This window comes from Trachypithecus francoisi, unplaced genomic scaffold (assembly GCF_009764315.1).
Source record: "Trachypithecus francoisi isolate TF-2019V2 unplaced genomic scaffold, Tfra_2.0 Lachesis_group6, whole genome shotgun sequence".
NCBI classification, from domain to species: Eukaryota; Metazoa; Chordata; class Mammalia; order Primates; family Cercopithecidae; genus Trachypithecus; species Trachypithecus francoisi.
This window is the reverse complement of record NW_022681471.1, coordinates 26,108,408-26,123,155: the sequence shown is the minus strand read 5'-3', so window position 1 is coordinate 26,123,155 and position 14,748 is coordinate 26,108,408. Positions and strand designations below refer to the sequence as shown.

The 14,748-nt window shown below is 38.0% G+C and overlaps 1 protein-coding gene across 2 annotated transcripts in view; it reads left to right on the top strand.

Annotated features, from left to right (window-relative positions):
- Nucleotides 1–14,748, top strand: part of VAMP7 (vesicle associated membrane protein 7) — a 42,082-nt gene that overhangs the window by 23,248 nt on the left and 4,086 nt on the right. For both annotated transcript variants that reach the window (XM_033200981.1, XM_033200982.1), the window contains exons 6-7: nt 10,210–10,277; nt 14,363–14,455. In XM_033200981.1, the coding sequence (XP_033056872.1) occupies nt 10,210–10,277; nt 14,363–14,455 (161 nt within the window). The remainder of the gene's footprint in view (nt 1–10,209; nt 10,278–14,362; nt 14,456–14,748) is intronic.

Below are 14,748 nucleotides of genomic sequence, written 5' to 3'. Positions count from 1 at the left end.
CCTAAGCAACAGAAATTTATTTTCTCACATTTCTGGAGGCTAGAAGTACAAGATCATGGTGCCAGTATGGTCAGGTTCTGGCTTGCAGACAGCATTTTCTCTCTCTGTTCTCCCATAGGGCAAGGAAAAGAGAGCTAACTGTCTAGTGTCTTTTATTTATTGGATACGTAATATTTGTACACATTTATGGGGTATGTGTGATATTTTGTTACATGTAAAGACTGTAATGATCAAGTCAGGATATTTGGGGTGTCCATCAGCTCAAGAATTTATAATTTCTGTGTGATGGGAATATTTCAAATTCTCTCTCTAGCTATTTTGAAATATATGATACACTGTTGTTAACTTCAGTGACCCTGCTCTGCTGTCAAACATTAGAACTTATTCCTTCTATCTAACTGTATGTTTGTACCTATTAACCAACCTCTCATATTTCCTGCTCTGCCCTGCATACCCACACCCTTCCTAGCCTCTGGTATCTATTACACTATTGGCTACCTCCATGAGATCAACTGTTTTAATTCCCACATGTGAGTAAGAACATGTGATATTTATCTTTCCATGCCTGCCTTATATCACTTAACATAATAACCTCCAGTTACATCCATGTTGCTGTAAATGACATGACTTCATTCTTTTTCATGGTCAAATAGTATTCCATTGTGTTTATATACTACATTTTCTTTATCCATTCATGCATTCATGGACACTTAGGTTTACTCCATATCTTTGCTGTTGTGAATAGGGATGCAATAAATATGCAAGTGCAGATATCCCTTTTGTACACTGATTTCTTTTCCTTTGCATAAATACCCAGTAGTAGGATTGCTGGATCATATGGTAATTTAATTTTTAGTTTTTGGAGAAATCTCCACACTAGTTTCCATAGTAGCTGCACTAGTTTACTTTCCCACCAACAGTGTGTAAGTATTTTTTGTTTTTTTTTCTTCATCCTAGCCAGCATCTGTTATTTTGTGTCTTTTTAGTAACCATTCTAACTGGGGTAACATGATATCTCATTTTGGCTTTTATTTGCATTTTTTGTATGTCTTCTTTTGAGAAGTGGTTATTCATGTCCTCTGCCCAATTTTTAAGGGGATTATTTGTATGTCTCCTGTTGAGTTCGTTGTGTATTCTGGATATTATTCCCTTGTCAAATGAATAGTTTGCAACTATTTTCTCCCATTCAACTGGTTGTCTCTTCACTCTGTTGATTATTTCCTTTGCTGTGCAAAAGCTTTTTTTGTTTAATATAGTCCTATTTGTCTATTTTTCTTTTCGTTACCTGTCCTTTTGAGGTGTTAACCACAAAATCATTTCCTAGACCAGTGTTCTGAAGCGTTTTCCCTATGTTTTCTTCTAGTAGGTTTATAGTTCTGGGTCTTAAATTTAAGTCTTTAATCTATCTTGGTTGATTTTTGTATGTAATGAGAGACAGAGGTCCAGTAATTCTTCCACATACGGATATCCAGTTTTCCCAATACCATGTATTGAAGGGAGTGTCCTTTCCCCAGTGTACATTCTTGGCACCCTTGTTGAAAATCAGTTGCCTATATATGTGTGGCTATACTATGTGGATCAATGTCTGACTTTCACTATTCTATTCCATTGACCTTGTATCTGTTTTTATCCCAAACCTTGCTGTTTTGGTTACTGTAGCCTTGTAATATGTTTTGAAGTCAGGTAGTGTGATGCCTCCAGCTTTGTCCATTTTGCTCAGGATTGCTTTGGCTATTTGGACTCTTTTTTGGTTCCTGAAATACTAATTTTAGGATTGTTTTTTCTGTTTCTGTGAAAAATGACATTGGTATTTTGATAGAGATTGCATTGAATCTGTAGATTGCTTTGGGCTTATGGTCATTTTAATAATATACATTCTTATGATCCATGACCGTAAGATGTCTTTCTGTATCTTTGTGTCATCTTCAGTTTTTTTCATCGGTGTTTTGTAGTTTTACTTATAGGAGTCTTCCACCTCCTTGTTAAATTTATTCTTCGATATTTTATATTTTCATAACTATTATAAATGGGATTGCCTTCTTGATTTCATAAAGTTTTATTTCACCAAGTTCATTATTGGTGCATAGAAACATTACGGATTTTTGTATGTTGATTCTCTATTCTGCAACTTTACTGAATATATTTATCATATCTGGGAGTTTTTTGGTGGAGTCTTAAGGGTCTTTTAGATATAAGATCATGTCATCTGCAAAGAGAGATAATTTGACTTCCTCTTTTTCAATTGGGATGCCCTTATTTCTTTCTGTTGCGTGATTGCTCTGGCTAGGACTTTCAGTATTGTGTTGAATAGGAGTAGTGAAACTGGGCATCCTTCCAGTACTATGTTGAATAGGAGTGGTGAGAGTTTTCCAGTTCTTAGAGGAAAGGCTTTTAGTTTTTCCCATTCAGTATGATGATAGCTAGCTGTGAGTTTGTCATAAATAGCCTTTATCATGTTGAGGGATGTTCCTTCTATGCCTAGTTTGTTGAGAGTTTTTATCATGGAGAGATGTTGAATTGTTTTTGATACCTTGAACTATATATTTTTATTTGAATAGATAAAAGTAGAATATCCTATTTTCCTTTTGAGCTATGTCATCATATGGCTGCAATTATGGATGAAAATGGAAATGTTTCACCCTGACCCATTGCAATTTCTATGTTACACATTTGCTCTTTTTTTTATTATTATTGTACTTTAAGTTTTGGGGTACATGTGTAGAATGTGTAGGTTTGTTACATAGGTGTACACATGCCATGGTGGTTTGCTGCACCCATCAACCCATCATCTGCATTAGGTATTTCTCCTAATACTATTTCTCCCCAGCCCCCACCCCACCCCACAACAGGCCCCTGTGTCCATGTGTTCTCATTGTTGAATTCCCACTTATGAGTGAGAACATGCAGTGTTTGGTTTTCTGTTCCTTTGTTACTTTGCTGAGAATGATGATTTCTGACTTCATTCATGTCCCTGCAAAGGACATGAACTCATCCTTTTTTATGGCTGTATAGTATTCCATGGTGTATATGTGCCACATTTTCTTTATCCAGTCTATCATTGGTGGGCATTTGAGTTGGTTTGAAGTCTTTGCTATTGTGAATAGTGCTGCAATAAACATAAGTGTGCATGTGTCTTTATAGTAAAATGATTTATAATCCTTTGGGTGTATACCCAGTAATGGGATTGCTGGGTCAAATGGTATTTCCGGTTCTAGATCCTTGAGGAATCGCCACACTGTCTTCGACAATGGTTGAACTAATTTGCACTTCTACCAACAGTGTAAAAGCGTTCCTGTTGCTCCACATCCTCTCCAACATCTGTTGTTTCCTGACTTTTTAATGATTGCCATTTAATGATCGCCATTCTAACTGGTGTGAGAGGGTATCTCATTGTGGTTTTGATTTGCATTTCTCTAAGGACCAGTGATGATGAGCTTTTGTTCATATGTTGGCCACATAAATGTCTTCTTTTGAGAAGTGTCTTTTCATACCCTTCACATGCTTTTTGATGGGGTTATTTTTTTCTTGTAAATTTGTTTAAGTTCCTTGTAGATTCTGGATATTAGCCCTTTGTCAGGTGGATAGATTGCAAAAATTTTCTCCCATTCTTAGGTTGCCTGTTCACTCTGATGATAGTTTCTTTTGCTGTGCAGAAGCTCTTTAGTTTAATTAGATCCCATTTGTCAATTTTGGCTTTTGTTGTCATTGCTTTTGGTGTTTTAGTCATGAAGTGTTTGCCCATGCCTATGTCCTGAATGGTATTGCCTAGGTTTTCTTCTAGGGTTTTTATGGTTTTAGGTCTTACGTTTAAGTCTTTAATCCATCTTGAGTTAATTTTTGTATAAGGTGTAAGGAAGGGGTCCAGTTTCAGTTTTCTGCATCTGGCTAGCCAGTTTTCCCAACACTATTTATTAAATAGGGAATCCTTTCCCCATTTCTTTTTTGTCAGGTTTGTCAAAGATCAGATGGTTGTAGATGTGTGACATTATTTCTGAGGCCTCTGTTCTGTTCCATTGGTCTACATCTCTGTTTTGGTACCAGTACCATGCTATTTTGGTTACTGTAAACTTGTAGTATAGTTTGAAGTCAGGTAGCGTGATATCTCCAGCTTTGTTCACTGCTTAGGATTGTCTTGGCTATATGGGCTCTTTTTTGGTTCTAAATGAAATTTAAAGTAGTTTTTTCTAAATCTGTGAAGAAAGTCAGTGGTAGCTGGATGGGGATAGCATTGAAACTATAAATTACATTGGGCAATATGGCCATTTTCACGATACTGATTCTTCCTCTCCATGAACATGGAATGTTTTTACGTTCATTTGTGTCCTCTCTTATTTCCTTGAGCAGTGGTTGTAGTTCTCCTTGAAGAGGTCCTTCACATCCCTTGTAAGTTGTATTTCTAGGTATTTTATTCTCTTTGTAGCAATTGTGAATGGGAATTCACTCATAATTTGGCCCTCTGTTTGTCTTTTATTGGTGTATAGGAATGCTTGTGATTTTTGCACATTGATTTTGCATTCTGATACTCTGCTGAAGTTGCTTATCAGCTTAAGGAGATTTTGGACTGAGACGATGGGGTTTTCTAAATATACAATCATGTCATCTGCAAAGAGAGACAATTTGACTTCCTCTCTTCCTATTTGAATACCCTTGATTTCTTTCTCTTGCCTGATTGCCCTAGCCAGAACTTCCAACACTATGTTGAATAGGAGTGGTGAGAGAGGGCTCCTTGCCTTGTGCTGGTTTTCAAAGGGAAAGCTTCCAGCTTTTGCCCATTCAGTATGATATTGGCTGTGGGTTTCTCATAAGTAGTTCTTATTATTTTGTGATACGTTCCATCAATAGCTAATTTATTGAGAGTTTTTAGCATAAAGCAGTATTGAATTTTATCAGAGGCCTTTTCTGCATCTGTTGAGATAATCATGTGGTTTTTGTCATTGGTTCTTTTTATGTGATGGATTACATTTATTGATTTGCATATGTTGAACCAGTCTTGCATCCCAGGGATGAAGCCCACTTGATCATGGTGGATAAGCTTTTTGATGTGCTGCTGGATTCGGTTTGCCAGTATTTTATTGAGGATTTTCACATCGATGTTCATCAGGGATATGGGCCTGAAATTTTCTTTTTTTGTTGTGTCTCTGCCAGGTTTTGGTATCAGGATGATACTGGCCTCATAAAATGAGTTAGGGAGGATTCCCTCTTTCTCTGTTGTTGAAATAGTTTCAGAAGGAATCGTACCAGCTCCTCTTTATACCTCTGGTAGAATTCGGCTGTGAATCCTTCTGGTCCTGGACTTTTTTTGGTTCGTAAGCTATTACTGCCTCAAATTCAGAACTTGTTATTGTTATTGTTCTATTCAGGGATTCTACTTCTTCCTGCTTTTAGTCTTGGGAGGGTCTATGTGTCCAGGAATTTACGCATTTCTTCCAGATTTTCTAGTTTACTTGCGAAGAGGTGTTTATTGTATTCTCTGATGGTAGTTTGTATTTCTCTGGGATCAATGGTGATATCCCTTTTATCATTTTTTATTGTGTCTATTTGATTCTTTTCTCTTTTCTTCTTTATTAGTCTCCTAGCAGTCTGTTTTGTTAATCTTTTCAAAAAACAGCTCCTGGATTCATTGATTCTTTTTGGAGGGTTTTTCATGTCTCTGTCTCCTTCAGTTCTGCTCTGATCCTAGTTAGTTATTGTCTTCCGCTAGCTTTGAATTTGTTTGCTCTTACTTCTCTAGTTCTTTTCATTGTGATGTTAGGGTGTCGATTTTGAGTCTTTCCCACTTTCTGCTGTGAGCATTTAGTGCTATAAATTTCCTTCTCAATACTGCTTTAGCTCTGTCCCAGAGATTCTGGCACGTTGTGTCTTTGTTCTCATTGGTTTCAAAAACCTTATTTATTTCTGCCTTGATTTCATTATTTACCCAGTAGTCATTCAGGAACAGATTGTTCATTTTCCATGTGCAGTTTTGATTTTCTTAATCCTGAGTTCTAATTTGATTGCACTGTGGTCTGAGAGACTGTTGTTATGATTTCCATTTTTTGCATTTGCTGAGGAGTGTTTTACTTCCATTTATGTGATCAATTTTAGAATAAGAGTGATGTGGTGCTGAGAAGAATGTATATTCTGTTGATTTGGCTTGGAGAGTTCTGTAGATGTCTATTAGGTCCTCTTGGTCCAGAGCTGAGTTCAAGTCCTTAATATCCTTGTTAATTTTCTCTCTCGATCTGATATTGACAGTGGGGTGTTAAAGTCTCCTACTGTTATTGTGTGGTAGTCTGAGTCTCTTTGTAGGTCTCTAAGAACTTGCTTTATGAATCTGGTGCTCCTGTATTGGGCACATATATAGTTAGGATAGTTAGCTCTTCTTGTTGCATTGATCTCTTTACCATTATGTAATGTCCTTCTTTGTCTCTTTTGATCTTTGTTGGTTTAAAGTCTGTTTTATCAGAGACTAGGATTGCAACCCCTGCTTTTTGTTTGTTTGTTTGTTTGTTTTTTGCTTTCCATTTGCTTAGTAAATATTCCTCTATTCCTTTATTTTGAGTCTATGTGTGTCTCTGCACGTGAGATGGGTCTCCTGGATACAGCACACAGATGGGTCTTGATTCTTTATTCAATTTGCCAGTCTATGTCTTTTATTTGAGGCATTTAGCCCATTTACATTTAAGGGTAATATTGTTATGTGTGAATTTGATCCTGTCATTATAATGCTAGCTGGTTATTTTGCTCGTTAGTTGATGCAGTGTCTTCATAGTGTTGATGGTCTTTACAGTTTGGTATGCTTTTGCAGTGGCTGGTATTGGTTTTTCCTTTCCATATTTAGTGCTTCCTTCAGGACTTCTTGTAAGGCAGGCCTGGTGGTGACAAAATCTGTCAGCATTTGCTTGTCTGTAAAGGATTTTATTTCTCCTTCGTTTATGAAGCTTAGTTTGGTTGGATATGAATTTCTGGGTTGAAAATTCTTTTCTCTAAGAATGTTGAATATTGGCCCCCACTCTCTTCTGGTTTGTGGGGTTTCTGCTGAGAGATCCGCTGTTAGTCTAATGGGCTTCCCTTTGTGGGTAACCCGACCTTTCTCTCTGGCTGCCCTTAACATTTTTTCCTTCATTTCAACCTTGGTGAATCTGACGATTATGTGTCTTGGGGTTGCTCTTCTCGAGGAGTATCTTTGTGGTGTTCTCTGTATTTCCCAAATTTGAATGTTGGCCTGTCTTGCTAGGTTGGGAAAGTTCTCCTGGATAATATCCTAAAGAATGTTTTCCAACTTGATTCCATTCTCCCTGTCACTTTCAAGTACACCAATCAAACATAGGTTTGGTCTTTTCATATAGTCCCATATTTCTTGGAGCCTTTGTTCATTCCTTTTCATTATCTTTTCTCTAATCTTGTCTTCACGCTTTATTTCATTAAGTTGATCTACAATCTCTGATATCCTTTCTTCCACTTGATCCGTTCAGCTGTTGATACTTGTGTATGTTTCACAAAGTTCTTGTGCCGTGTTTTTCGGCTCCATCAGGTCATTTATGTTCTTCTCTAAACTGGTTATTCTAGTTAGCAATTCCTCTAACCTTTTTTCAAGGTTCTTAGTTTCCTTGCACTGGGTTAGAACATGCTCCTTTAGCTCAGAGGAGTTTGTTATTATCCACCTTCTGAAGCCTACTTCTGTCAATTCGTCAAAGTCATTCGCCATCCAGTTTGTTCTCTTGGAATTGTCAGCCTTTTTGTACTGGTTTTTCTTCATCTTCGTGGATTTATCTACCTTTGGTCTTTGATGTTGGTGACCTGCAGGACCTGTGTGGACGTCCTTTTTGTGGATGTTGATGCTATTCTTTTCTGTTTGTTAGTTTTCCTTCTAACAGGCCCTTCTGCTGCAGGTCTGCTGGAGTTTGCTGGAGGTCCACTCCAGACCCTATTTGCGTGGGTATCACCAGCGGAGGCTGCAGAATAGCAAAGATTGCTGCCCGTTCCTTCCTCTGGAAGCTTCATCCCAGAGGGGCACCTGCCAGATGCCAGCCGGAGCACTCCCGTATGAGATGTCTGTCAACCCCTGCTGGGAGATACCTCCCATTCAGGAGGCACGGAACTCAGGGACCCACTTGAGGAGGCGGTCTGTCCTTTAGCAGAGCTTGAGTGCTGTGCTGGGAGAGCCGCTGCTCTCTTCAGAGCTGGCAGGCAGGAACGTTTAAGTCTGCTGAAGCTGAGCCCACAGCCACCCCTTCCCCCAGGTGCTCAGTCCCAAGGAGATGGGAGTTTTATCTATAAGCCCCTGGCTGGGGCTGCTGCCTTTCTTTCAGAGATGCCCTGCCCAGAGAGGAGGAATCCAGAGAGGCAGTCTGGCTACAGCGACTTTGGGGAAGTGCGGTGGGCTCTGCCCAGTTCAAACTTTCTGGCCACTTTGTTTACACAGTGAGGGGAAAACTGCCTACTCAAGCCTCAGTAATGGCAGACACCCCTCCCTTCACCAAGCTCGAGTGTCCCATGTCAACTTCAGACTGCTGTGCTGGCAGCAAGAATTTCAAGCCAGTAGATCTTAGCTTGCTGGGCTCCGTGGGTGTGGAATATGCTGAGCTAGACCACTTGCCTCCCTGGCTTCAGCCACCTTTCCAGGGGAGTGAACAGTTATGCCTCGCTGGCGTTCCAGGTAACACTGGGGTATGAAAAAAATCTCCCGCACCTAGCTCAGTGTCTGCCCAAATGACCACCGTTTTGTGCTTGAAACCCAGGGCCCTGGTGGCATAGGCACCCAAGGGAATCTCCTGGTCTGCAGATTGCGAAGACTGTGGGAAAAGCGTAGTATCTGGGCCGGAGTGCACCGTTCCTCATGGCACAGTCCCTCACGGCTTCCCTTGGCTAGGGGAGGGAGTTCCCCGACCCCTTGTGCTTCTTGGATGAGGCAACACCCCACCCTGCTTTGGCTTGCCCTCTGTGGGCTGCACCCACTGTCTAACCAGTCCCAATGAGATGCACCGGGTACCTCGGTTGGAAATGCAGAAATCACCCACCTTCTTCATTGATCTCACTGGGAGCTGCAGACCAGCGCTGTTCCTATTTGGTCATCTTGCCAACCACCCTGAGATGTTGAATTTTATCACATGCTTTTTTTATCAGATGCTTTCTCTGCATCTATTAAGGTGATCATGTGGCTTTTGTTCTTCATTCTGTTGATGGAATGTTTCATGTTTATTGATTCGCATGCATTGAATCATCATCGCATCCCTGGGATAAATCCCACTTGATCATGGTGTATTATCTTTTTGATGTGATGTTTGATTTGGTTTGCTAGTATTTCATTGAGGATTTTTGCATCTGTGATCATCAGGGATGTTATCCTGCAGTTTTGTTTTTTTGTTGAGTCCTTGTCAGGTTTTGGTATCAGGGTAATGCTGGCCTTATAGAATGAGTTAGAGAGAATTCCCTCCTCTTGAACTTTTTGGCATAGTTTGAGAAGTGATGTTAGTTCTTCTCTGTAAGTTGCATGGAGTTCTGCAGTGAAGCCAGCTGATTCTGGGCATTGTTTTGGTTTTGTTGGGAGACTTTATTACTGATTCAATCCCATTACTCATTACTGGCCTGTTCAGGTTTTCTATTTCTTCCTGATTCAGTCTTGGTAGGTTGCATGTGTCCTGGATTTATCCATTTCTTCTAGGTTTTCCAGTTTATTAGCGTATAGTTGTTAATAATATTTCTATGGTCACTTCTTCCAATTTTTAGATTTGCTTTAATATGCAAGGACTTTTTCCTGAGGATGTATCTATGGTGTTGGTTGGGCAGGGCACTTTGACTTTGATTATGGGTACATTCAGTAGTGTAGTTTGTATAATTTCTTTAGCTATAAACAGCATCAACCATGTCTGTATTTTTCTTAGTGGCTCAGGGTGTAGTTGTTATAGAGGCTGTGGTGAAGTTTTGCTGGGCATGGGACTCCAGGTGGACTAGTCCTTGTTTTCGAGTGGTGTCACCAGTGGGTGAAGCATGCCTGTCCTTTGGCCCCAAGACAGTGTATTCATTAAGTTATATTTTAAAAAATTTATTTTGTAAAAAAATTTATTTTATTCTGCATGCATATACTTAAAGGCATAAGTACTTCTGTAGTAAATATGAGCTGTCAAGAATACCAGTTGTAAGTTATATCAGATTTGAATTAAAACAAAGATAACGATAGCACATATGTAATGTAAAACTTGACCTTTTCTATTTTTCCAATATTTTCAGATCTGGTAGCTCAGCGAGGAGAAAGATTGGAATTATTGATTGACAAAACAGAAAATCTCGTGGATTCTGTAAGTGTGGAATCTGATAATATTTCTCAGGATGTAAAGTGGAGAAAGTATGGATGATGGCTAACATAATTGGGAAATGCCTTGAATTCAAAAATTGGGGTTTTTTTTTTTTCCTTTCTCATTTCCATTATGTGATTACTTTGTAATAATGAGGATAACAGTGAGGCACAGAAAAAAAAAACATCATCCCCTAATAGCCATTAAGATAGCTTTGGTTTAGAAAACATACTTAGTATACAGAAACAATTTTCTAAAGCTTTGGATTGAGGCCTATATAATTTAGCACCTCAACTGCATGTACCAGTCTGTTCACTTTACAAATTTGTAAAACATGAAACAAATGTGCAAGGCATTTGTGACCCAATATGAATCCTGAAAACTGGACAATTCACTTTCTTGCTTATACTGATAGTTTCATCTTGCCTTGTATCAATCAAGAGACATGGATTGGAAAGGGCCAATAAATAAGCCTTAAAGGAGACAGTGTGTCCTTGTGAGTTGCTTATACTATGGTTCCATATGTCCTCACATTTTCAAAGCAGTTACTGTGAATGAAAGTTTTAAGGAAAAATGACGTATGGTGAACAGAAGGAGGACAGAGATTAGCTACGATTTGGGTCTACACAATTATAAATTTAAATGTACAGTACAGGTTTACACCTTGAAACAAAACAGTGATTGATTATGTTCGTTGTGACTGACAGCTGGATTGTAGTGGTTAAGAACACAAGCTCTAGTATCAGGTTGCCTGGATTTGAATCCCACCTCTGCTACTTACTAGTTGTGTGACCTTAGGCAAATGACTTAACCTATTTGTGCCTCAGTCATCATCTTCTGTAAAACGAAGATGTACCCACTTCAGAACATTTTAAGGATTAAATCAGATAATGCATGTAGAGTGCCTAACACAGTATTTGATACATAGTAAGAGCTATTTAAATGTTCGTCGTTATTGTTAATTTTACAGAGACATCTATTAGCAGCAGGTTTTAGGATATATGGTCTACTATCAGGTTTCTAGGAGTTTATAAACAGTTTTTTCATCAAAGCATGTGGTAATTGGAGGAAGGATGGTACCTTACAGGAAGTCAAAACACCTGGATTCTAGATCTCACTTTGTGACCCATTGCTGGGGGGGAAAGAAAACAGAGAAGTATCTGATTCCAGATCTGCAGAACAATATCTTTGATACTTCCAGACTGTCTCTTAGTTATTCTTAATTCTTGAGGATTACCCTGCTTAGCTGGAATAGTCTGTCTTTGACCAATACTAGTATAATCTGTACTTTCCAAATAAAAGTCTTAATTTTGTTGACTTCATGACTGAAAACAACAGAAGGTACTAATGAACTAACAGGTATCTCTCTTATGGTAGAATAACATATATGCAGCAAATTGTATCAAGTGTACTACTTTTAAGTTATAGCTCAGTTATTTTTCATGTGTATCTATACCCTGTAACCACCACCCAGATCTAGATAGAAAACATTTCCAACACCCCAGAAGGCTGCCTCATACCGCTTCCAGTTAATAATCCCCAATAGATGTAATTATGTTTCTGACTTATATCACCATAGATAGTATTTTGCCTGTTCTTGAAATTTGTCTCTGGCCTCTTTCACTCACCATTATGCCTGTGAGATTCATCCACTTTTTAAATTATAGTTATCACTTATTTTTTGTTGTTTTGTATTATTCCATTATACAAATCTACCACAATTTGTTTATCCGTTCTTCTCTGTGGGGCTTTATTTCTGGATTCTCTATTTTGTTCCGTTGGTCAGTTTGTCTACCTTTATGCCAGTGCCACGCAGTGTTGATTACTATAACTTTATAGAATTCTTGAAATTAAGTAGTGTAAGTGTTCCAACTATTCTTGTCCAATATTGTCTTCACTCTTTTAGGTGCTTTGCATTTCCATGTATGTTTTAGAATAAGCTTGTTTTCCATCTCTCAACCCCACAACAATGTGTATCTTTGTGACTGCATTTAATATATAGGTCAATTTAGGGAACATTGGTATCTTGACAGTATAGAGTTTTTTGGTCCGTGAACATGACATGTCTCTGCTTTTGCTTAGGATTTAAAAAATTTTTCTCAGCAGTATTTTTTAGTTTTTGATGTACAGGTCTTGCACATATTTGTTAAATTTGCCCTTGAGAATATCATGCTTTTGTATTGTGTAACAAATTTTGAAATTTTGTTTTTAATTCTTTATTGCTAGTATATGGAAAGAAAGTTGGTATTGTATATTGACCTTGTTTTTATCCTGCAATCTTAGAAAAATTCATTTACCAGTTCTGGTTACTGCTTTGTACATTGCTGCCTTTTATTTTCCTTGCCTTATTCTGGCTAGAACCTTCTACACAATACTGAATACAAATGATAACAGTGAACATCCTTGCCTGTTGATCATCTAGTGGGGAAAAATTCTATATTTTTTGAAAAAAATAAATTCAGTGTTAAGTTTGTGGTTCACTGTAGATTTTTTTGTAGGTACCCTTTAATAGGTAGAAGAATTCCCTTTAATTCCTCATTTGAGAGTTATATTCATGATTTTATCAAATGCTTTTTCTCCATTTATTGAGATTTTTGTTTGGTTTTTGTCCTTTATTCAGTTAGTGTGGCAAATTACATTGCTTTTTGAATGTTAAACCAACTTTGTATTTCTGCAAGGTCATGACTTATTATCCTTCTTATATAACACTTTATTGGATTTGCTATTGTTTTGTTCAGGAATTTGGCATCTATGTTATAATAGATAGTGGTCTGTAATTTATTTTTGTTTTTAGGTTTTGGTATCAGGAATATGCTGGCCTCATTAAACAAGTTGGGAAATGTTAACCTCTCTGTTTTCTGAGTTTAGGTGCTATTGGTATTATCTGTCGTAGATGTTTGGAAGAATTTACTAGTAAAGCAGATTGGGCCTCCAGTTTTCTTCGTTAGAAAATTTAAAATCTGCCATCTTGCTGTTTGTTTCCTATTTGTCCCACCTAGTCTTTGTTCCCTCTTTTTTCCGCCTTCCATTGGATTTAGTACATTGTTACTCCATTATGTCTCCTTTGTCAGTTTATTAGCTATAGCTCCATTTTGTCATTTTCTGATTGCTTTAGGGTTTACAGTACATCTTTGATTTATAATCTCCCTTAAAGTGGCATTTTTCCACTTCATGAAGAGATAAGAACATTATAATATATACAGAAGAGACTTCCCTTTTATCTGTTTTGTCAAGTTTCTGTTGCTCAAAATGATGTTTATGAGATTCATCTGTGGTAAATTGTGTAAATGTAGTAGTAGGTTGTGAATTGTCATTGCTGTATTGTATACCATGTTATGACTCTCCTACAATTTATTTATGCATTGTACAGTTGATGGGCATTTGGGTGGTTTCCAGTTTAAGGTATGAAACGTAGTGCTGTCCAGAACATTTTTGTATATGTCTTTTGGTGAATTTGTGCATAAATCTGTTGGGTACATACCCAGAGTGGAATTGCTGGATTATTAGGGAGTTTTGTTGGTTGGTTGATTGGTTGCCTTTTTGTTTTAAACTCCTTGTATCCTGGTGGGGATCGTTTGGTAGATACTGAGAGATTGATGAGGCAAAAGAAAATGGATAGCAGAAGGAATGATGTTCTATGGGTTTTGGCCCTCACAAAAGTAAATACATATCTTCCTACGGAAATCCAACAGGTTTTTATGGCTCAAAGCCCCAGAATTATACTGGGCAGAATAGGCAAATGTGCTTGCAGTCAGCTGGCTTTAAAGGAGCCTTTCTTATTGGAAGTATAGAGAGGAAAATGCTTTTCCACTAGGGGAAGAACCACTTCTGGTGCTCAACATCATGTGCATTGCTGCAGTGGAGAAGAAAAAAGAGGGAAGCCTTTTAACTGGGCTCATACTGCTTGTGATAGGCCTGGCAGAGTCTTGCTTTTGGCAGCTATTGAGTATGAATGGCCGGTCTCTACTTGTAAAGAGAGATCATTGGACTTAAACAGAATTAATGGAAGTAAAATGTTCGCAGGTTGTTCTTGCAAATCATTCATGTAGTCAGTGCCAGGGGTTAAACAAGTCTTGTCTCTTTTCTAGTCTGTCACCTTCAAAACTACCAGCAGAAATCTCGCTCGAGCCATGTGTATGAAGAACCTCAAGCTCACGATCATTATCATCATCGTATCAATTGTAAGTTTTTGTCCTTTTAGTGTACGGCTGTATTTTTCAGTCTCTAAGAAATTAGGTACTAGAATTCTCTCTCAATGATTAACACTCTGAAATGAGCTACATAGGTCTTTTAATAGTGAAACACATGACCAGGCAGTGGCTTTCCTAGGAAGTCACATAGGAAATATCTCTACTTAAACCCCTCCTTCCTATTGAGAATTACTATATATAAAGAGACATATAAAACTGACATCACAGAAATGTAGTTATTTTAAATAAAGACGTTTCTGTTTATATGTAATGGGTTTGTTGTT